General features: G+C 46.9%; 2 protein-coding genes across 8 annotated transcripts; one reads left to right on the top strand and one right to left on the bottom strand.

The window, feature by feature from the left end:
- The first annotated feature begins 2,880 nt into the window (after window positions 1-2,880).
- On the top strand, window positions 2,881-7,757 carry MTRFR (mitochondrial translation release factor in rescue). 6 transcript variants are annotated; one of them, XR_015183918.1, is made up of 4 exons: window positions 2,881-2,915; window positions 5,259-5,569; window positions 6,284-7,018; window positions 7,489-7,757. XR_015183918.1 is itself a non-coding variant. In XM_086473945.1 (4 exons), exons 2-3 carry the CDS (start codon window positions 5,294-5,296, stop codon window positions 6,494-6,496), a joined length of 489 nt encoding a protein of 162 aa, XP_086330071.1. In that variant the 5' UTR covers window positions 2,881-2,915; window positions 5,259-5,293; the 3' UTR covers window positions 6,497-6,529; window positions 7,489-7,757. The 6 variants fall into 6 exon arrangements, 4 of the variants coding, with proteins under 4 accessions (XP_086330071.1, XP_086330070.1, XP_086330069.1 ...); XR_015183917.1 differs by having other exon boundaries at window positions 7,476-7,757; XM_086473945.1 differs by having other exon boundaries at window positions 6,284-6,529.
- A 46-nt stretch (window positions 7,758-7,803) lies between these two features.
- Window positions 7,804-22,628, bottom strand: CDK2AP1 (cyclin dependent kinase 2 associated protein 1). 2 transcript variants are annotated; one of them, XM_086473941.1, is made up of 4 exons: window positions 22,421-22,628; window positions 12,399-12,505; window positions 11,424-11,550; window positions 7,804-8,633 (listed from the first exon to the last, which is right to left on the bottom strand). In XM_086473941.1, exons 1-4 carry the CDS (start codon window positions 22,626-22,628, stop codon window positions 8,566-8,568), a joined length of 510 nt encoding a protein of 169 aa, XP_086330067.1. In that variant the 3' UTR covers window positions 7,804-8,565. The 2 variants fall into 2 exon arrangements, with proteins under 2 accessions (XP_086330067.1, XP_086330068.1); XM_086473942.1 differs by lacking the exon at window positions 22,421-22,628 and adding an exon at window positions 19,950-20,028.
- Between the last annotated feature and the right edge of the window lie 396 nt (window positions 22,629-23,024).

Below are 23,024 nucleotides of genomic sequence, written 5' to 3'. Positions count from 1 at the left end.
CCAAAAGCACTCGCGTTCCACAACCAGCCTCTCTTCCTTGTGCTGTGCCATGCTCGCATACAGCTGCTGTCCGGTCAGCCTTGTACTTGCTCGGACTCCTACACATCAAAGAGATCCCTGTGCATCACACATCTGGAAAGGGCTGTAAAGGGTGTCTGAATCCAAAACACTCCGGGTAAAACTGTCATTGGGGTCTGTTTGCTCAGTTTTTTTTAAATCCAAGGGTCCACAGGACAGTTTCAGACTTCCGTGAAAGAGACTGCTATCAATGTATTTAAATCTGCTGAACGGGGATCTGCACCTTCACTGGAAGAAACACACGCACCAAAAAATAAATTTGAGCCCCACTGAGTTAGACTGCAGTTGACCTATTCTGCCATTCCTGTGTGTAACATTTGGATTACTTTTTTCACAGAACGCTTGTTTTATTATTACTATATTGCATTCATTCAAAAAGCTTTGAAATGGTTGAGCTACACTTCTTACTAAATACCAACACCAAAAAAAAAGTAGCCAAACAGGAATCCTCCAACAGGTAAGAACAGCAGCTGGTTAACTGAGAGCATCATAAATAAATAAACACACAACACTTGGCGTGATGGTCTTACAGGACTCAAAGCAGAAGTTCACAAGAACGGCTGTAGAGAGACAATAATATTCTTCCAGTTTTCATCCTTTCATTAAGAAAACACTTGAAATACATTGATTAATCAGTTCTTCTATACTGCTTATTTCAGCATGTTCCACAGCCTGGTGAATTCATCCTATGTTCTAACACTGACGAAAAACCTTATGATCACTTCACGGATGAAGAACAAAGGGAGACATTAAGAAATATCGTCCTAGTAGTCTGTGTTAATACTAAGAATAAATCCCTGCTGCCTTAAAGCACAACACCTTCAAAGCATGACCGTTCTTCTTTATAGGGCTTACAAGGACACGCTACTGTCTTTCACAAATTTAAGTTTTTGTTATTTGTAAGTACATAGAGATACATCTCTAACAGATTGTTTTGGAAGTATAAAAAAATTCTTTCCACCAGAAGGAAACTGATGGATCAATTTTTCCTTGTTTTACTGGAGCCTGTTTGGCTTTAGCAGAAATGTTCTCCAGGCATTCACTCAAGCTATCTCCTCTGGGTAGGGCTGAGAATGCAAGAATTGGAAGGAAGAGATCAGATACACATATCTCTTTGGCAGAGCTTCTTGGGATAAATGGAAGAAGAAGAAAAATCCTTTCTTCTTTTTCTAGTGGTCAGAAGTCTGGAAAACTTGAAGCTTATCAGGCACCTAACCTGATAAAGGAGAAGCTGTGAGGTCTCTGCAGCAGCTGGAGGGTAATGGTGGGGCTGCATCAGTCACCCCCGTCTCCCCAGGATGAAATCATGGGTGGCCTATCTCAGCAGCACAGCAGATGGGTGGGACTTAGCTGTGACACAGGCCCGTTTCATAACCTCATTAGAAGTCTGCTCACAATAAAAAAAAAAATATTAAGTGAGCTGTAACTGGCCTGAGGAACAGCTAAGCTGTCGTCTATTGTTTCCATAGCACAGAACAGCCAAGTCGCCGCACAAAGGGGTAGGATTAAAAAACAACCAACCAAGCTGCAAGGTATTTTGACTCCTAAGTATCAGTGCTGATTTCGATGCAAACATCTGGGCCAGCTCAGACGCGGGGACCGCGGTTCTGCATCTCTTCCTGAGCGAGATCCGATCGCTTTCGACTCCTCGCAGATCGCCAAGGGGCGACAGGACACCTCGGCCCCCGCCTCCCCAAGGACTTCCCGAGGGACCCCGAGAAGGGACAACGAGCCTCTGGGCTCTAAAGAGCCGGTCCCCTCAGGGAACGCCCCCGCCCCAAAAAGCTAAGCCCCCTCCAGGCACCCCCTCCCCTCACAAGTGACCCCCTCCCCTCACAAGAGACCCCCTCCCGCCACGTCTGCCCCTCAGGGTCGCCTCCCCTCAATTAGGGACCGCCTCACCAACTCTGCCCCCCACCCAAGTCCCCTGCTCTCATAAGCGACCCCCTCCCTCCCAGTCGGCCCCCTCAGGCTCCCCTCCCCTCCCAAGACATCCCTTACCCTCAGCTCTGCCCCCTCACGCTCCCCTCCCCTCACAGGTGACCCCCTCCCCCAGGGACCCCCCACCACCGCCCCCCCTCCGGACAAGTTCCGCCCCCACGCTTCTATTGGACAGCTGCCCCTCGCGCTCCGGGATGTTGACGGCGCCGCCGCCTCGGATTGGCTGGTGGGCCCGCCACTCGTCGGGGAAAGGGGTGGGACGGTGCCGTGGAGGCGGCCTCGCGGCGCTGGGACGCGGCCAAGTGCGGCGGCGCAGCCGGCTCCGGCCCCGCCAGCTGCCCCCGGGGCGCGCCCGGTCCCTACCCGCATTTCCGGGAGCCCGCGAGGAGGCGTCCGCGGCAGCCCGGGAGCTGCCTCCTCCAGCGACCGTTAGGCGATAAACAGGCGCGGCCCACCGCCTCCTTCCCGGCGATTGGCGGCCGAGTTTCGAACGTGGTGGGGTAGAGGGCACTCAAGACAGAGCCGAGTTCGATGATTGGCCATCTTGACCGCGCGCCAGGTCGCGCCTTCGGCTCTGATTCGCTACGTGGAAAAGTACGCGCGCCGCCGCGAAGGGATTGGCTAGTGCAGCTACGCGCCGCACGGTTTCCCAGAATCTGATTGGTAATGGCTGGACGGCGTGCGTAAGCCCGCCCCTTGCGCAGCGATTGGCTTCCCAAGTGCCAATTAGCGTAGCGGTAGCTCCCGCCCTCCACGGGGTGCGCATGCGCAGAAGCCCCTGTCGGGGCGCGAAGGTGTGCGGGACTGCATAGGGTGGCGTACGCGTGCGCGGCGGACCGCGCCTGCGCAGCGCGGGCGCAGGAGGGGGCGGTGGCGTTCGCCCCGAGTCGCCTGAGGTAAGAGGCGGCGGCGGGGCCGGGGCCCGGGGCGGCGGCGCGGGGAGGGCTCAGGGCCCGGGGGGCTGCCCCAGCTCCTCCCGAGGGCCGGGCTGCGGCGCGCCCCGGGCCGTGACCGCCGTCCGGAGGGGAGGCGGCAGGTCTGGGGCCGTGGCGCGCTGCCCGCGAAGCCGCAGGTCGGCCGCTGCCCTTCGTGCCTCCGGGCTCTGCTGGGGGCTCCACCGAAACCCTCTGCTCGCTTTGTTTCCTGGACGTGTGGGACAGCAAGTGCCGTTGTTCGTGCAACTTTGCAGCAAAACAGCTGCCTTAACCCGGGGTTTAACGGACTGTCCGGAGCGCAGGGTGCGTTGTCGCTGCAGCGTCACCGCCGGTGTGGCCGGCTGCCCCCTGTCCGTGCCGGTGAAACGGCCGGTCGCTGCTGGAACCGTGTTTAAAAAATGGGAGCGTCCTTACTGACCCAGCTCTTCTGTAGTGTAGGCTTTAAAATCCCATTAACAAAGTTGTTTTTTTGTTTTGGGTGGGTTTTTTTAGAATTAAAGCATTATTAAGATCCTATTTGCATTGTACGGCACGTGTTTCTTGGAGGCTTTCTAACTGAAATCTCGAGAAACTCGCTAGTATCTTCTAGGATTACTCTTGTTTTATAGCTATAGTGTCAAGTAGCAGAAATAGGCTTACAGTGAACATGGGTTTTTACCTTGACTTACCTGTTAAGATCAGGCTGCTCGAGTTGTCAGGTTTCAAAACAGGAGACTGTAAATGGGCAGTGCCCGAAAGAAACCTGCTGTCGACTGAAGACTCGTTTCAGAACTAGGTAGTAGTTCTGCCTATTTTTTCTGCATGGTTTTTGCAGCAAAAAGGAACCCACGTTACTACCTTCTAGTGCCACCAAGCGGACATCTTTACTTGCCCATAAAAGCTTTCTTAAAGTTATTTTTATTTCAACAATTATGTTCAACTTTCACAGGTGTTTATTGCTAAGTGCCACTTCTTCACATGCTGAATTATTCTGAATCAAATAAAATATTCCAAGCATAACAGCATGTATTGTTTTAGTTGCTTACCTAATGCCTTGCTGAAGAGTGCTGTTTGACAGCAGTAGAGCCTGACCTTCCTCATTATCCATGAGGATAATGCACACTTCCATGTGTTAGTAACTTGACCTGGGAAAAATCAGCATGTGAAGTAGAGCTTGAAAACCTGGTGCTCTGCTTACTCCTTGATTCTTTTTCCTCCATCTGATGGACTAGAAAGTTCCGAGAGCAGAGCAGGACGGACAAGCTTGTTAACAGGATCAACACAGAACAGTATTTCCGATTTGAAGTGGAATTTACCACGTTTGCTGTATTAGACCACTCTCCAAATCCTATGCGTGCTAGAGCCTGACCTCACCTTTTGGAAACCACTGTAAAGGTCAAAAGACAAGTCTAGATCACCTCATCTGTTTAGATAAGAATTACTCTGTTTCCTGCACTATCCTAGCATTCAAAAGGCATCGCAGAACTCAATCATAAATCAGTCTGTGACTGTACGTACACATCCCAGATCCTGCTGTGTACCATTAGTCGGGAGCAGCCCTACATCATCCTTCCAGGTAAAAATCCATCTTTGCATTCTGACTTGTTTAAACTACTCGAGCTCTGGTCTGCCAGATCCGACTTCCAACATCTGTATCCTTGGGACAGACGTGTTCTACATACAGTCTGGCTCTTTTTTTGATTGTTTTCCCTCCACCTCCTCTTTGCAGTCTTCCGTGACTGCACGCCAGCGAACATGAGAAGCCCAGACGTTACTAGGCCAGTTATATTATGTAAATTTGCTGCTGCTTCCTGCAGGTTTCTTTCAGTAGTTCGAGCACTGTTTGAGGCAACCTCAGAGGAGGATTCCTGCAGCCTCCCCTGTCCTCCCTTGATGTAGTTCAAGCGTGTGTCGACATGTAAATCGCAGGTACTGTTGCCAGCAAGACACAGCCTGGGCATGAGTGGAGTGTCCACAGAGGCTTCAGACTGCAAGACAGAAATACCCTCTCCTTCCTCTCTTCATTTTTTTGGTTATCTTTAGTTTTTTCCTAGAGTTGGTAGGAGTACTAACTTACTTACTGGTTTCCAGATCCCTTTTAACAACAAAACAATAATCTTGACTATTTTAAGAAACTAAATTGTAATGAGAACCGAAGTCCCATTTGGAGTGGTAACTATTTCAAGGCAAATGCCTATGAAACCCGTTCAAACATCCTTGGAAATAAACTGGAATATCGAAATATCGCTCAGGATGTGCAGCTAAACTAGATCATCTTAAAACAAGGATTCTCATGGTAAACTCCATTCCCCACTTCTATTTCAGGCTACATCCCAGAGAAACTGTGTCCTCATTTCTGCATGAATGTTCCAAGTTTACTTCCTTTTACATCCTTACTGAGGGGATTGCAAACACCACCATGGCGACCGTGGATTTTAAGGAAGCAGCAATTTTCTCAGCCCAGAGTGCCCTTACTTCAGGCAGCAGGAAAGAAGAACTCTTCCAATCTCCTTGGACTAACTGAGGCAGAATTAAAAGAACAGTTTGTAAGAGGTGATGGCCCAGGGGGTCAAGCCACAAATAAGACAAACAACTGTGTCGTCTTGAAGCATATTCCATCTGGGATTGTCGTGAAGGTAATTATATTTTATTCAAGCCACAGATTGCATCATGTCTTCCAAGTCTGCTTTCATAGTAAAGCATAATCACAGTGCAAGTGTCGTGGAGGAGAAGTTTCCATGTATTGTAAAGGATCTCAGCAAGAAACAGTTTTGGCTATCAGTAGATAAATAAACTTGGGGTCGTGGCTGATCTTCCTGGCTTTGACATGCAGCACTGTTTTGTAGTTTTCAGTATCTTTGTTGTAGCTGCCTTTCAGTGGCAGCTGTCACATTCCTCTCCCTCTTGTGAGTGAGTTAGAATGTCTTCCTTAACAAGCTGATCACACTCACTTTGCAGATTCCTTTTAAGCATTATTCTTTCCTACTTCTTGTGGATTAATGCTTTGAAATTAATCTTTGCTTCCTTATCACAAGGGGAAGACGCAGTTGAGTTTAACTTGGAAGAAGCTTTCCAAGGTAATATGGAAGCATTAAAGATTAATGCAAAAGCCAGTCTGATAAGTTACAGTAGCAAATAATTATTAGGCAACCTAAATAATTATTAGGCAGCCTCTCCAAAATGTATCATCTGGACACAAAAGTGCCAGCAGTTCTGGTAGAAGGACGCTCTTGGCTTGGCGGAGAGGGGAGTTTCTTTACTGTAATGGCAGGAATATGTAGACTGAGATGGACAGCAGAAGAATAAACAGGTTAAAGTTCCAGTAAAAATGTCCTCTTGTATTTCTTTAGTGTCATCAAACAAGATCAGTGGAGCAGAACCGAAAGATAGCCAGAGAAATCCTGCAGGAAAAAGTTGACCTTTTCTACAAAGGTGAAGATAGTGATGTTTTTAAAGAGAAGAAAGCATCAGAGAAGAAGAAACAGGAGAAAAAAAGAAGAGCAAAGGAAAACCTAGAAAGGAAAAAGCACTTCAAAGAGATGCAGCAATTGGATGAGAAATAAACTAAACATGAAATACCGACTTGCCCTTGAAGGGTAAGGGAAACATTTGTCATTATACCTAAACACAGTTTCCAAACTAACAGATGATGTAGGGCTTCACGAGCACAACTGAAATCTGAGCAGTGACCTGCTCTTACTGTAAAACTGAAGTGATAAAAGCAGTCGTGTATTCTTACCTCTGTCGGCCATCATCTCATTAATCACATGTAGCAATCAGTTTTTCTGCCGAGTTCAGAAGATGATAAACCAATCCTTGATAAAAAGGAACTATAAACTTTCCACCATTGTTAATGGAGACAAAAAAAAAATTGAATAGATCTTCCTCTGCTCAGGTGATGCCTTGTGATGCTTCATAGGAGTTCCAGTCCGTAAGAACAGCCCTACAAGGTTGTAACTCTCCGTCCTGACTCAGGCAATGCCTCTGCTCACGTAAACCCTTTATAAACAGGGACCACGTTCGGATACCAGTTCCAATGCCCCATGCTGATAGAAGAGACACCAGTCACCGGTTGCCTCTTTCAGGTCCGTTAGCCCAACCAATGCTTTTGTCCTACTCGGTTCTGCAAGTGAGGGTGGTCAGCCATGTTCTCCCAGTTCAAAGGTAAAACTGGGTCATTGCAGACAAAGAACAGCACGTGTTGGAACTTGCCTCCCAAGGCAAGAGAATCCAGTTCATCCAAGCTGTGAAATAATTAACTTTGACTCCTAATACTGTATTTTCTTCAAGTATCCATAGCTCCGTATCTATTAGGTACCCCATCTTCCTTAGGATGTGTACAGTAGGGAATTGCAGTCATTTATTACGTTTATGCTATGCTGCAGTTAGGCTTGGGCATTTTGGTATCTTCACTCACTTTGTCAGTTCCCATTTTATGCAAATACAGGCAGCTGCTTTTCCTTTGGTACTGTTACTTTGAAGCCTCTAATCAAGTACATTTTCCTGGTTTAATTCTCTTAACTACTCTAATTGCTTAACCAGAACTTTGCCTCAGTTCTGCACAGCACCCTCACCGGCTGCCACCAAGTTCTGGCTTTCAACACTGAAGGAGAGCGCTTCAAGAACCAAAGCCATGGTATGTTGACAGCAGTGGAGACCACTTAACAACTGTACCGCCACCTGGCAGAGATTGACTGCATCCAGACTGTGCCACGGATGGAAAAACTCCCCAGCCATCTCCAGGCCTGTTCCTTTGTCTGTTCCTGAACTGAGCCTCCTGCATGAAGGTTAAATCTTTTTCTGTCGAGAGTTCTTGTTCATGGAGTATGAATCTGATTAAAGGGACTGTACATAGTTTCAATACAAACTGTTAATGAAAATAAGCTTTATTACGTCAAGTAATAAATACATACAAAGATGCAAATAACAGTTTTAGTAATTTATCCAGAATTTTCTTTTTTTGGCAAAATTTAAACTGAAATCTCCAGCCTTAATGTAGAAATTAGCTTTCCAGGACCTTGTTATTATTTAATAGGTTTCCCTGTTTTCCATATAACTCATGCACTTTAAATGGACTTCAAAGCACTAACAGTCATGCAAATGTTTATGCAAAACGAACAAAAAAAGGAAAAATAAGAGAAGGGGAAGGTTACTTCTAAGCAGGGTCTATGCTGTGTGACAAATTGTGACTTAGCAGACTACTAGGTACAGCATGCTATTCTGCATTTATTAAAAAAATCCTTAGAGATTATGTCAAACTTTGAAAGATTGACAGTATGGGGTTAAGTGAGTATAGTCAAAGGAAAAAAAAAAAACCAGAATGGGACTGTGGCTGGATATGAAGAGAACTGAAATATAGCCTGGAAGAGAAGAGCATTCCTCTGCATGCAGTTCAGTTTTCATGTTTTAGAAACATTTTAGGAAGTTTTAACATCTTTACAAAATGCAAACCCTCAGTAAGTTGAAAAACCCTTGTTTTCTCATTCTTAACTATACATTTTTGTAAGGGCAAACCAAGAACGGTAAAACATTCAAAATAAAGGAATTTGTCTGAACGTTTCAAGAGTCAAAAGGAGTAAGTGTTACTTTTTCTTCATTAAGAGATGGAAAACCTTGCAACTGAATTAGTGGGCTAGGATCTTGCATTTCGTTCCGTCTCAGCCAAGCATTCCCGAACTAATCCTCTAGCATGAATAATGCCTGCAAAAGAATTGGACACATTTTACATCGTCTCATTCAGGTCACAATTGCAGTGACAGTCCAGAGAGAGGTTTACGTAGTTCTGTCCCAAGTTGCCAAGGCTACCGCAGCACGCCTCAGAAAAGGGAGAGATCCCTCGCTTCCCAAACATCAGCTGCTGCTAACAAGTTTGCTTTCCCAAACTGCATTTATAAATTGAAAAGGGACTAAACCAGGAATCGGAGCATGATCAGATCTGTAGGTCTGCAGTGACAGGTATATCTTAATGTGCAGCGCAAGCCTGTTTAAAATCAGAGGCTTAACAGAAAGGGAAAAAAAATTATCTTTCCTACCTGTGAGTTATTTTGCTTCAGTGGAGTGAAAAAAAAAAAACCAAACAAGTTATTTGGGGAGTCATTTTAGCAAGCTCTATAAGTCTTAATACCTTGGGATACTTCTCCTCTGAGAGGATGCATCAAAATTCAAGCCTTCATAATACTGCTTAAACACAAGTTGTGTCTCTTCTAAGAAAAAGAAGGGGTTTTTATGGTGTGTGCAAAAAGTTACCTCCTAACACTGGCTCAGCTCCCAGTGTAAATCATCACCACTTTATATGCTGCCGTATCTACTCTCATCTGATAGACATAATGTGGAATTTTCCACTACAAGTCCTGTTGCCTTGGGTTCCAGCAATCTGGACCTTGATTCTTAATCCTGGAACTAAATCTAGATTCATGTTCACAGAACTGCTGAAAGAACAGAGCTTGAGAGAGGTTTTAAAATGAAAGACAGATTTTCCTACAACAAATGACATTATATTTTACTGACAGGACAAGATAGAAGGCGATTTCTCTGCTCAATCATGCTCCTTAACAAGGTGGAGAAAGGACAGTAAGGCAGTAGATGAGGTGTAATCTCTATTTAGAGATAATGGATGCTGTTTCTAGAAGGCTGCTAGCCCCGATCGCAGCAACAGCCTTTACATCCCAGGAGTACTGACCTGGGACTCGACGGGTGCAAGCCTTTGCAGAGGGTTAAACTGACACAGACAAGTAAAGCTGCATCCTGCAGCTGTGGGATGCAGAAACCCAAAGCAGTGCATTGGACCTGGAGCTGGTGGCAGGACGCCCAGTTTATGCAGCAGAACTACCCTGAATTATGTAGAACACTGGGAATTTGGCCAATTTTAGAGGTCAGTAGCCTCTGTGCTTAGGAGCGGGTGGAGCTGGGGACAGGGACTTTATTCAGGAATAACCTCTGCACGGCCACGGAGGCTGCAGTCACGTGGTTACCCTCCATCACTTTTGCTCTCACACTGGCACATGCTCCTTCAGCCATTAGGCTCCCAAAATGGGAAGAGAGGTATGTTTGTGACCAAAAGATGGCAGCAAAAAGTATTTATTTGGGATTCCTTGCAACACTGGCAAGTCACAGCGGCAGCATTGAATCTTAAACCTACCTTAGCCACAAACTAAACGCTCACTGCAAGAAGCAGCAAAACAACTTTTGCTCACCAGAGTGAGGAACCGTTCAGTTCAGAGCACGTCTGCATCTCTCCCGGTCTCTCTCAAGTTGTCCCCATTAGCCTATTGCCATTCATGATCTATTAATACTGACTCAGGCAATGCAATAAAGAGAGACTCCAGCAACATTGATTTTAGCTGGGCCAGATTCCACTTACCACTCATCAGCAGACTTTATTGCATCCTTTCCCAGAACAGCCACTAGTCATTTTATTGCATGTCAGGGCAGATACATTACTCTCCCATAATGGCTGAGCTTTAAATAAAGCTTTGTAGTCCTGGGTAAATGTAAGGGGGATTTGCAAGGTGGTGAAGTTATTCTGTTACAATAATATGCCCGTTCAGGGCTGAATGCGTGAGCCAAACTCAGCACAAGGACCAAGGAAAGGGAGGGAAAGGTAACTACATCGTACTGGCAAAGGACAGAACCGCCAGCACAACTGTTGTCGATGGCCTTTCCGGGTCATTTCAGGAGCTGGAGCAGCGGAATGTCCCACTGCTCCTTCAGAAATATCCCTCGCACGTCTCCTGCAGAGGACAATGTCAAGCTGATGTCAGCAGTGGGGCATGCAGGGGTTTCTTTTACACTGCGAGGGAAGGGCACTTATGACCCCTTTTAGCTGACAAAGCAAAGCTAGAGAGACCTCATCAGCCGGGCCTAAAAGCTTCTGTGTCCCTTACTAGTGGGCTCCCAATGACATCCACTTGACAACAGGTAACGGAGGCCCCACACTCCACAGAGAGGAGGAATGTGTACGTTGGACGTCTCAGTCTGAACAGCCTTCCCTGACCACCTTTTTTATTTTTTTAGCTTTTCTCTCCACCAGCCTCAGTGTGAATTACCCAAGTGTAGTACTGCTTTAGGCAAAATGCACTTTAGTAAAGACACTTGGGTCAAGTAGATGGGTGATAAGTAAACAATGCTTGGCTCCATATTTTGGAGACTGGGGAGAAAAGGGAATTCAAGGGGCAGGTAAATCACCAGGAACCTGAAAGAACATATCCATTAGACACCTTAAGGGTTCTAAAGTAAGGTTTGAATTATTAACTGGAACTCCCCTTGTGCACACGAAATGCATTTTGTCACTGGTTTATCTATCAAATACAGCACGAATAGCGTATCCCAAGGTTTCAGTTGCCTGCTAGTACACCTAATTCAATGATGAGCTCAAGACCGCTGTCTCCTTTCAAAGGAAACAGTTGTCATGAAGCTGTAGACAAGCAGCCAGTGCATCAAGTGTATGGGACATGATTTTTAAATTTTTTTTTTAATAAATTTAAGCATTACCTCTTTTTAGCCTCTCCATCGCACTTTTACTCCCAGCATACGTGGGTCTAATCTCTTTTCCTAATTCTTCTATGATGGCTAGAAGTTCTGCATATTTGCTTTGCGGTACTTGACTGCTGCTGGTACCCTGTAGTTGAAAGTAGATCAATCTCAATCAAATACTGCTAAAAACAAAACAATTACAACAAAGAGCAACTGGAAATTCACAGAGGACCAGAAATAGCCCTGGAAGCCACTTTTCAAAGAAATAAAATTTCAGGTTTATTACATAAACATGATTTTCTTTTTGCGGTTGCTGTTGCAGTTCGACACAATGCTACGTGCCCTTCAAAAATCGTGATCAACTGGGAGGATGCAGCTACAAGACTGGGACCTTAGGTGGAACACAAGTTAAAACAGTCCTGGCAAGAACAGCAAACTGGGAACTGCTTATTTAACTCTGTTTCTGCTTTTTCAATGTTAAGGTGCATATTTTGTGGGGGAATCAGCTCAGCAGGGAGAGGAAGAAGCAGATAAACCAAAACTGCCCGCATAAAGGAAATCCTATAAAGTCAAATACATTTCATGGAAAGTTTACTGCCAGGTACCTGAAGCAGCCTGCAGGACTGTCTGTGACAGACACTTCATGAGACTAAGTTTTAGAGTATTTTCCTGACAAAAATCAGTATAGAAATATTCATTTTTTAACAAATAATTTTAAAGTACATTAGAGCCCTTACTATCAGAACACAAGACATGTTTCACTGTGACTCAGATGGGATGGGACTAAGAGTTAATTAGTAACCAATCTCACTCAGCACTTGCTTAGTCTAATTTGATCCCGAGACATGTGCGATGAATCAGTCTGCCATTTGGGTTTGATTTCAGATCTTGATGGGAGGGAGGAACACCTCAGATTACAGGCCACAATCCATGCTACTATGCAAACGCAGGGTCAGTGATCTGATTAAAGAAAAACAAGCAGCAGAGCTGTACCTGCATCCCTTGTGTATAGCCTAGAGATGGGGGTCCGTAGTCATTTATAAGCTGTCTATATTGCGCAGATGTTGCCATACTTGTGGAGGGAGAGTGAACACTCCCAGCTGCAGAGAGAAAAGAGGGGAAAAAAAAATCTGTTATTATCTAAAGATTAATTAGTCTGTTACATTGGGACACATTTTAATCACTTTTTTCTAAAGCTGTGACTCTCACCTTTGTCTAAGCTCACAAATGACATTTCAGAGTCACACTATTTGCTAGGAAGAGAATGGTTAAATTAATGGTTCTCTAACGTTGCTTACGTACGTTTCAAGGTACATTTGAAAAGAGCACAGCCTGCAACAGTGCAAATTGTTTGCCTAAAAGTGAAGCAGAGTGTAGCATGACAGGTTGTTCTGCCTAGACAAACTGTAAATATTAAGGAGCCCTATTTTTGCATATATACATTCCACATAGATGAGTCTAATGTACTGTGCTATTTTTACTTTTTCAGTGCAAGTTATCTGAAAGTAATTTTGCAACTCAAAGTGTCATCCCATGGTCAATGCAAGTTACCCTCAGTACTGTTTTCAGCCAATGCCAAAACTATTCATAGGGAACAGTCAGTTCAGGTATATCAGATCTGCTGCTCATTGTATGACATCAGAGGCAAGGAGTGCTACCGTTATTCCTCTTTGTGTGATATCAAATGTTTTTAGCCAGACACATTGTGCTATATAAGTAAACGAAAGGAAAAATAACATCACTTTGGGTTATGGTTACTTCTCCTAAACTTGTAAAAGCTTACAGTCAGCTCTGCAGGGGTTTGAGTCAGCTAGGGGTTACAGAAACAGACAACTGATTGTTGATGAACTGCTCCAGAAAAGAACAATCAAAACACTTCTTCCCCCTCGCCCTGCAACACTAAGAATTTGGGTTTAAGAAACAACGTTTAGATTTTTCTTAGAGGGCTTAATTAAGCTGCCCATTCCACACCAGTGCTAGAGGACCTGCTGGTTATGGACTGTACGCTCAGGACTGAGGGAGCATTACACCACTCGACTTGTTCACTCTTGCAGCTGAAGTGCCCCTGCATCCACCGATGCTGCTGCCTTTGCCTGTAGGCACAGACGCAGACTGCCTGCTGTCTGGAAAAATCTTCCCCCTTACAAACTCCTTCGCTGAAAATTCCCAAATGTCTTTTACACGAGGAACAGATCTCATTTACCAGCCTTCATTTAAATCTAAATTAAACTGCTGCTAAAAGTCACTGGGGCTCAGAACTATGTAAATCTCCAGCTTTGTTTTAAAGTTGCAAGTGATTTCATTCATATTTTCCCCTCACTACGAGAAGAGCCAGCACTTACACTGTAAAAAGCTCTGCGGAACGTAGCAGAACAGACTCTAGTCCTCAGTTGCAAAGTCTCTTTCCACTTTAGAATTAATCAAAGGATATCAATGTGGGGTTGTCTTCAATAAGTTTTACTAGTTAACCAGATGTGAAATCCTAAAAAAGGCAAACTGGGCTAGGCACTAGGTCACCTTAAAAAAAGCAAGGTTTCTGTTTAATTAAGCTGCTAAATTTTATGGCATTACAATCTGCATTTCCATCACTAAGGCTTCACATGGAGCTAATTGTCACATTTTGCTAAAGCACAGTAAAACCCCCAAAAACTAAACACACCTATAGAGTACGGCACTGTGAAGGAACACCACAGTTGTCAGGTATTCTCTTAATTAGTCACATTATGAGCTCAAAATACATGCACAATTGTAAGATTTCTGTATGTACAACTCCGTCAGTATTTCAAGTCTAGATGGCTGAATTTCAAGTTATCAAACATGACACAACAGCAAACCACATCTTTCCTCCAAGGACTTCAAAATGCTTCAAAAACATTAATGAGCCCCTTGTGCTGCAAGGTAAGAAGGTTTAATTACCTCAATTAAGCAGAGAAAGACTTAAGCTATTTTTTCTCATGTACAATAAAACAAAAGACCCATCCTGCAAAGACTTGTTCCTAAACTGTTATTGCAAGGAGTCACATGCAAGACCTGTGAGCTCCAAACTGGTTCAGAATTAAAGCAATGACTCCAATGACCAGACTCAGGAATCCTGCTCTACCCACTGAGCAAACCATGACCATCCAGCCCATGCGAAACAATAAGGAACTGATCACCATCATATCAGTTAATGATAAGATAGTACAGATGATTTTGAGATTGTTTCAGATTATGTTGATTTAAGCAAGGACACGTGCTTGGCTTGTATGAAATAACACAGCAGGGTATGGCGAGAGAAGAAAGAAACCCTACTACAAACGTGATGTGCTGAGACCAAGCCGTGAACCCAGGGGCTGACCGAGAAAGTTTCACACATGCGAAAGCCAGCAACGTACGGCGCTGCGGTGGACAGGAGTTGGTCTCAGCACGGGAGCCTGAATCCAGCAGCGACTCAGTCAACACTGAATGCCAAAAACAAACAAGAACTTTCAGCTCCGAGGAAGACCCTGCCGCTGGAGTTGGAGCATCGCTCCCGATCGGAATTAGCAGTCAGATCAGCAGAGTTGCGTCGCTTCGGCAGCCACGGGTTGCTGTATTGTCTCCTGTACCCACGACATATGCAGAGCTGTGCTGCAGACACTAGAGGCCATCGCTGAGTACAGCATGCCCTGCCAAATGACAGATCGTGGTAACCATGGTGAGTTTACCCGTTTCTTTGCAGTCTGCATCAAAAATGTAATAAGACATAATGCCATGCGCCGACCACTTTATCAGCAGCAGCAGGCCCAGAGAACAAAGAAAAGGATTTGACTTGGCCGTGGTACCAGCCTCCACACACCCATGTCAGAAGTTGTGCCAGTCAAACTCAGCTGGAGGGGGAAAAAAAATGAAAAATCCTTGATTTCACCTCAATTTAAGATGATGCAATCATGAAAATGAAATTAATTGTGGGGGTATTAGTATCTCACAGGGTAATGGACCTTGAGCTTTTTGACCTATCCCTTTGTACATTAATCTCAAGGAAAAGCCCTGGGTCTTGGATGACTATTACTCAATTAACACAAAATACATCTGCATGTCTGAACATCCTGTATATCTCAGATTAAAAAAAAAAAAAAAATAAATCGCCAGCTATTGCTATTACAGTTAGCAAAAAAAATTAGGCCAGGAAGTCTCACAGTCAATACCCAGTCAAAAATCAGCGTGATGATTAGGTATTCACCAGAGAGAAAAAAAGGAGGGGGGATCCAAATTGAAGCTTGCTCTCTCACGTTGAAACGACAATGGAGACAAGACAGTTAAGACCTGACAGAATCGAAAAGGGAATGTGCTTGGTACTGAATTTAAGTGACACCCTGTATCACATCCCAAATTGTCTTAGTGCTTGCTGTTTAAAACCTAAATTAATATACACACTTTCCTCCCTCCACTTTCCTAATTAAATGTACACAAAACCTTTTATATACCCATTTATTCTTGTGCCAACAATGTCTTTTATTTCTGTATTCAAATAGAAGACTGCCAGAAGCATTTTCCCCACAAAAATATAGTGATTTTCTTGTTAATCAATATTAACCTTTATTAATTGGGGGTGGTGGTGGGGGTGTCTAACAATACAGCAAACAGAAACGAGATTTTTGTGTCAAAATCTGCTCCGTCCAGCAGTCTCTCTGAGAGAGAGCCCAAATTAACACCCGAGGAGACAAAAGATCTAGAATCAATCTTTGTTTGCCTAAACTCCCACTGACCAGGAATCTTCTCATTAATTTCCGACAGGTTTGCAGGGATCCCTTCAGCTCCTTTGCTACTGTCTCCAAGCCTAAGCAGTGGTACCCACTTGCTGGTCTAAGTTTTAATTCTTAATTCTATTGCTTCTGCTTGCTGGAAAAATAACTGGGAAGGCAGCTTACTGTGCCCCCTGCAATGAAGCAGTGGGAGCAGGAACACTGGGGTACTCTCATCTGATCCACTCCCAGAAGGTGCCATGGCACCTACACAGCCCAACTGCCACCCTGTTTTGCTCTCACAAACAGCAAAGTAAAATCAGGAGCAGTTACTCAACTCACCGAGTTACTCACGTAGAACTGACTTAAGACAAGAGCCAACCCCACTGCATATATGCTACTGTACATTGTAAGGTCCTGTAAAACTGCGTAGGTAAACTCCTGCCATTTCTCAAACTCTTTGCACACATGAACATGACAGTATGTAAGAAGAGATACCTGTAGCCTGGAGTTTATCCAAGGTACACAGTACCGTCTGTGGAATCTCACTGCTTCTACCTCTATTACACAGTCTCCTCAAGCTGAGGTTGTTTGCAACAGAAAGGCCATTTAGATGGCTAGTGGTCACCACCTTGTTATAGAAAGCCTGGTGCTGGAGGTTACCGCCTCTGCCACACAACTGGAGGATGTTCCTCATCTGCTTCAGATGACAGCAGTTTGATTCCTGACGGCATACGGCATGAGACAACCAGGCTGGAGTATTTTAACTGAGAGGATGTAACTTCTTCTGTCCTAAACCAGACAACTTTGCAACAAAACACATGAGAAACCGTCGTGTAAGCTGCTTCTGCCCATGTACGTTGTGAGGCAAGCATCTTCCAGCACAGGGGAGAGGTAACACCTTTAGCTAGCACAGCTATTTCTGCAGCGAGTATTTGAACGCATCCTGAATCACAGTTGTAGTGTTTCAGCTGACTACAAGAATACTTGATTCCTTACTCCTCTACGCACTTTGGTTTAAGTTCAACAAGAACTCCTTGCCATCCATGGGACACCACATGTCTACACAAGCAGATCTACTGCACAGCCAAGCCATGCACTGAACTCTACAGGAGCTGCCAACCCAGAGCGAAAACAGACAGCCCCCATTGCCCCCAACCTTCCAATAAATTTTTTTAATTTAAAATAATGGCCCCCGTTCTCATTTGCACAAAACATTCCTTATACCACTGCCTGTGAAAGTTTTATTTTCACTATTTTCACCCACTATTTCCCCCTTAAACAGCCCTTGTGGTAGAAACAGACCTTTCTTTGAATAAAACTATTTCCTTTTTAAAAAAAAAATCCAGTGCGCACACACATAAATATGTTCTCAAGAACTAGGACATTCTTTATCGTAACAGCCAGAGGCCTTGCTCTTTTGATCTGTCACACTCTGGGCCTTTCCTCTAGCTCTCTCGTTCTAGTTAGTCTTTCCATGTGAATAACGGTCATGTTTTATGTCTCCTCTTCCTACCTCTGCCTTTTTTTTTTTTTTACATCAGAAAAACAAGAGACCATCACCTGGGCTCCCCACCATTCTTCTTTTCCAGCTTAAGACACAGGCTCTTTCTGCACTAGCAAGTTATTTGGCACAAGGAAAGGATGAAAAGATTAAAGCACTTGGTACGTGTACACCACATGTAGCTGGGGTGAGGGGGTATGACTTAAGATTAGATTTTGGCCCAGTCCTCCAGACTAAGCGTCTGTATCGCAGGTATGGTTCAAAGCTGTCCAATCTTTGGTTTGGACCCTTGTGTTTCCATTAAGGGATGGAGAATCAGTGTTGCAGAAGTGGAGCAGAGCCTCTACTTTACACTTATTCAAAAGGAATCAAGTTAATATGAATCAAAACCACTCTGCAACTCAACCAACATGTGATGGGTGGGGACGATGAGGAGATTTGCTGACTGTGAAAACCATACCATTGCTCTGAAGCTGAACACTCAGGCAAAGCCAAAAAAGCCCATTTTCTAAATGTCCAAACAAGTCCACTTGAAAATTGCTGATTCTGAAACATGTTTAGCACGTTTCTTTTCAGATTATTCTCAACTTCACTTGGACTTCAACAGATCAGGGAACCAGCACATTTCAGTTTGAATCAGAGGGGGGAGTATATTTCCTAGAAATGATCCCCTCTGCTAAGGCATGAACGCTTTGCTCTCTGCTCTGCCTACAAACAGTATTCTTTCCAGTACTCCCACTCCAAAGCCAACCTCTCAATATGGACAACAATATCAAACATAAGCTGTCTCTGCAAAGGGTGACAGGCAAGCCATTTGCTCACCAAGTATGCACTGCAGTCTTACTAATGTAAGGAACAGCCTAGTGTGCTTGGTACCATTTCTCAGGACTGAATGAAATTGGTCTCTCCAGTTACAAGCTACATCCCCAGTTAGGGACATGCTTTTCACTTCACTTCTCAGTGAGAATTTGCACTTTTCACCAAGACGCTCTCGATTGCTGCGAGGTGTGGCAGATGCATTGTCAGCCCCGCTAGTCCTCAGCTACAGCAGTACCTGTTGTACCGGTCACCACTGGTTCACGTGGAGCCAAGATGCAGCTCCCTCCCTTGTCACTGTCTGCTGTTTTTCCATGTCCTACGTTCAAGAGTTTTTAAGCTTTATTACAGGAACAGGGTTTTGTCTTGAATCTTGACGTTTCTGCAAGAATTAGAATAAAACCAAAGGAAAATCCCAAGCTGTTCCTGCTGGCTTCTGTATCTTAAAACTACTTTTCTCTGACCTGTGCATACTCTGAACAAAATAGGAATGCTGGTGAATATCCACAGAGCCAGAAAACACAGGGAAACAAGGGGAAGACAAACTACAGACCGGTTCACAGCTGGTGTAAATCTCTCTGGTTCCACTGAAGTCAATGGAGATGCTCTACTTCAGCTCAGCAACCAGCCCTCTTACAGAGAAACAGAGTTAAACACTATGAAACACAACACCGACAAGAAGGAAACTACTTCACGGGATTCAGTATGACAAGCAAAAGCACACCAGGAAATCAAAACATGGCTGTTAGAATGGGTAACAGACGTTTCCCTGGGACGCTGCAGAGTCAGGTGAGGCTGGGAAGGTACAGCGCAGCACTGCAGGTCCCCAGCAAAGCGACCGCCCAGGCAGAGAAGCTGCTCGTGCAGGACATCAAGCAGGGCTCCCCAAGCACAGGCAGTTTAGAACAGACAGCCTGGGGTGCCACGCACAGGGGCCAAATTCCCAGAGCACAAGCCCTCCAAGAAGGTGACTGATCATTCAGACGAAACACTGCAAGCCTGGTTGCAGACACCCTGAACCAAGTGTCCCCACCGACCTCAGCGATGGGGAACAGGAATAGGCACCAAATTCTACTGTGACAACATGATCTCCTTCCCTCAGCCTGGCGTAAAGGCAGAGGAGTCAGCACCCAGATGGTTCCAGCATCCTGAGTCACTTGCGGAGCAGCTGCATTTTCCTCACCCGCAGTCATCCCCAGACCTGCCAAAAACCCACAGAGGCTTCCTCCCCACATTTCCTCCCCCCCAACAGCTCCTCTCTCTCAGAACTTCAGTTTTTTGAGTCCTAAACATGCTCCCATGAAAGAACAGAGCACAGTCACACACCAACCACAACTGCTTCATCTCACTGATCCCCTTACTGAGCGCAGTTTGAACCTGGTTTTGCAGAGTGGCCACTCTCAGCCTAAACTTGAAAGGAGTTAGCTCTGCAGCAAGGACGCAGCTCCGGGAGGTGAGTCGACACCGCCTTTCCAAATACTCCTGCACCAGAAGCCCTGCACTGCAGGGAAGCAGCATTACCTCCCAGAGGAAAATCCCTGTGCGATCCACAGCTGGCCAGAGCCCTCCGTCGGCCGAGACCAAAATATTCAGCATTCATACAGAGAGGCTTCTGCAGGGCTGATTTCAGGCCAAAAGGGACAGATTTCCTGTTTTCCTCTCCTCTGCAGGACAGGGCGGGGGGGTGTCCTTCACCCCAGGTTTGGAAGCAAACCTAGGATTTAGCCTCCTGGCTGGGGGGGGGGGGGCATTTAATTTGAGCACAATAGAGAAGCAATCTCCTTCAACTCAGAATTAAGCTCCAGAAAGGAGGGGGCCATTTGCAGTCATATCACTCTGAATGCGATATGTGCAACTGCAAGGACTGCTTTGTCTAACTCCCTTGGCCTTAGGCCACGGTGCTGGCAATACCACTAGCTAGAGGAAGAGCTGGTGCGTGAGGATAATGGCAGAAGACACGGAGGGAAGAGAGAGCCCATTTTGGATTCAGAGGAGGACGTTCTTTCATTGAAAAGATTCTGGGGGTGTTGAGGATGATCCGAACTCGGAAGAGAGGACAACTTAGCCAGGAATAGTTCTAGCATGACAGCAAACTGCTACTAACTTGCCATTACGAGGAAAAAAAAAAGGGGGGGGGGGGAGAGATAAAACTGCATAAAAGAATCTAACCCCCTGTTCGCAGCCAGAGCGTTAGAAAGCACACAGACACGGCAGCAAGAGGACTGGAGACAGAAACTTCACCACTCAAGCTCGCATTGTGAGCGGCATGCCTGACCCGGGATTTCGCAGTCCTCACTCGCAGAGCAGCCAGGCTCGGATCCCCCCCACAGCATGACCTAATCCCCACCCCTCACCCACCATCGCAAAATACCACCTTTGTTTTCCCTGCGATTTTACGGCTGTTCCGGAGAGCAAGGCACAGGTTCTCGTGGGAGCCGACAGGAGAACGGTTTCCCTTGCTGGGCTTTGTTTTGTTTCATTTTTTTTTTTTTTTTTTTTTTTTTTTCCCCTCCTCCGGTGACACTTCTGCTTTTTGTCAGAAAATCCTTAGCACATCCCCTGCTTCCTGAGCCCTTTGCAGAGCAGCGCTGGGGCCCGCGGTGCTCCCCACGCACGACCTAGCCCCACCGAGCTCAGCTCCACGCAGGATCGAAGTGTCTGAGGCACAGGGGACCTCGGTTCATCACCAGCTGGTGACGATTCCTTGCAGTAAAATAAGATTGCCGCTCTCCTGGTACAGCTAGAATAGAGGTGCATCTTGTTGATCCCTTTCGTTCATCAATCTCCCGGGATTACAACCGCAAACGGCGCTGTAAAAATCACCCAGGCAGATTTCCCTCCCTCCTAAACCTAACTGCACAAACTTTCCCTTCTCAAAAGAAAAAAAAAAAAAAAAGAAAAATCAGCCTGATTTCTGGCTGCGGATGGTCTGATGCCAACCCTGCAGGCTGGGGCTGCGGGGCAGGGAGACGGGAATATTATTTCTAAGTCAGAACCAACTTCTCCATTTTGGTTCTGTTTAATACCAGCCGGAGCGCACAGATCAGCGAGATCCCCTCCAAATATCCCACAGCGAAGCAATTGCTGCTGCGGCTTTGTTCAGGCTGCACCGATTTACACACACTCCCCGCCACGGAGACCCGCTTTTGCAGCAAACACCTCAGCAGGAGAAAAAGCCACTCGCCTGCTGTTACCTTCGGAAATTAGGGAGGGGAAAAAAAAAGGGAGAATGTAGTTTTCGGAAAAAAAAAAAAAAAAAAAAAAGTTAATACCGTCAAGGAAACTTTTTAGAGAGGAAAGTTGGAAAGACTCCTGTACAGACCCAGGGAAAAGGAACAATTTTTTTAAAGGGATTTTGTAAGAAATAAAGAGCAACTGCTGCCCCCCCCTTCCAAAAGATCCCCAGCCACCCGAGAGGGCTCGTCCGCCCGGGCTGCTCCGCGGAGCCGCAAGACTCCTAGGGGGGGAGCGGGGACCGAGGCTCCCCCGCGGCGCTGGCGGTGCCCCCCGCGGCGGCGGAGGGCGCGGAGCCGGGGTCCCGGGCGGCCCCTCCGCCTGAGGAGAGCGGCTCGGCGGCGGCGTGCGTGAGGCGAGGCGAGGCGCGGCGCGGGCGGCACTTGCGGCGTCCCGCCAGCAGCGGTCCTCGCTGAGGCGCCGGCGGAATATTCCTGATCCAGATCAATCAGCCGCCCCGGGGAGCCGAGCATGGAGGAAACCCGGCGGCCGGAGCCCCGGAGCGGCGGCGGCGGCGCGGGGCCGGCCCCGGCGGGCGCGGCGCCCCCGCGGAGGGGCGGCGCGGTGCGGGCTAACGGCGCCGGCCGGCGGGCGGGCGCTGGTAATGGCGGCGCAGAGCCGGCGCGGAGCCGTTGCCCCGCCATACCGGACTGGGCAAAAACTCGAGTCCGGGGCTTCCCCCCAGGTGCCGGTGCGGCACCGCGGCGCCCCGCCGCACGCCGCCCAAACTTGCCACCCAGTTGCCGCCGTGGACTTACCCGGGTTGAGGGGAGTCCCGGGGATGTGGGCGTTCAAGTTGGGCTTGTAAGACATTCCCAGAGACATGGCCAGCGGGAGGAGGAGAAGCGTCCTGAAATTCACTGAAGCGTCTCCGTGTCTCCCAGACACTTTGGGTTGTTTACAGCAGTAGCAGCACCGGCAAATATGGCCGTCAGTTATATTGACACCCACAATGCAATATATCATCCATACATCATGAGGAGACGCGGATCCAAAAACTTTGGGGGAGACGAGGCAGCCACCCGCCGCGGCGGCCCGGCGCCCCGCGCACCTCGGCGCTGAGGGGGCGCGGAGGGGGCGCGGCGGCGGGGGGTGCCGCGGCCATCCCCTCACAGACAATGGAGCTCCCCTCAGGGACGCCGCCGCGAGAGGAGCCGGGCGGGGAGGGGAGGGGAAGGAGGGCGGGCGGTGGGGAGCCCGGCGACGGCGAGAGTGGGGGGGAGGAGGAGGAGGGGGGGGGGTGGTGTTTTAATTAACTTCGGAAAGTTTTGGCACAACTTCTCGTTTAAATTGGCTCTGCCTGCGCCGTGCGGCGGGGGGGCTGCGGCCGAGAGCCCCTGTCAGAGGAGAAGGGCTGGCGCG

Source organism: Leptosomus discolor, chromosome 16 (genome assembly GCF_034619465.1).
Source record: "Leptosomus discolor isolate bLepDis1 chromosome 16, bLepDis1.hap2, whole genome shotgun sequence".
NCBI lineage: Eukaryota > Metazoa > Chordata > Aves > Leptosomiformes > Leptosomidae > Leptosomus > Leptosomus discolor.
This window is presented reverse-complemented; position numbering and strand designations above follow the sequence as displayed.

Excerpts from the sequence above, each read along its gene's own strand:
- MTRFR (XM_086473945.1), top strand. The coding sequence starts at position 5,294 with ATGAATGTTCCAAGTTTACTTCCTTTTACATCCTTACTGAGGGGATTG. Across the intron at positions 5,570-6,283 it reads CATCTGGGATTGTCGTGAAG|TGTCATCAAACAAGATCAGT; the intron begins GTAATTATATTT and ends GTATTTCTTTAG.
- CDK2AP1 (XM_086473941.1), bottom strand. The coding sequence starts at position 22,628 with ATGATATATTGCATTGTGGGTGTCAATATAACTGACGGCCATATTTGC. Across the intron at positions 12,506-22,420 it reads CGGGACTCCCCTCAACCCGG|CTGGGAGTGTTCACTCTCCC; the intron begins GTAAGTCCACGG and ends TTCTCTCTGCAG. Across the intron at positions 8,634-11,423 it reads GATGGAGAGGCTAAAAAGAG|GCATTATTCATGCTAGAGGA; the intron begins GTAATGCTTAAA and ends ATTCTTTTGCAG.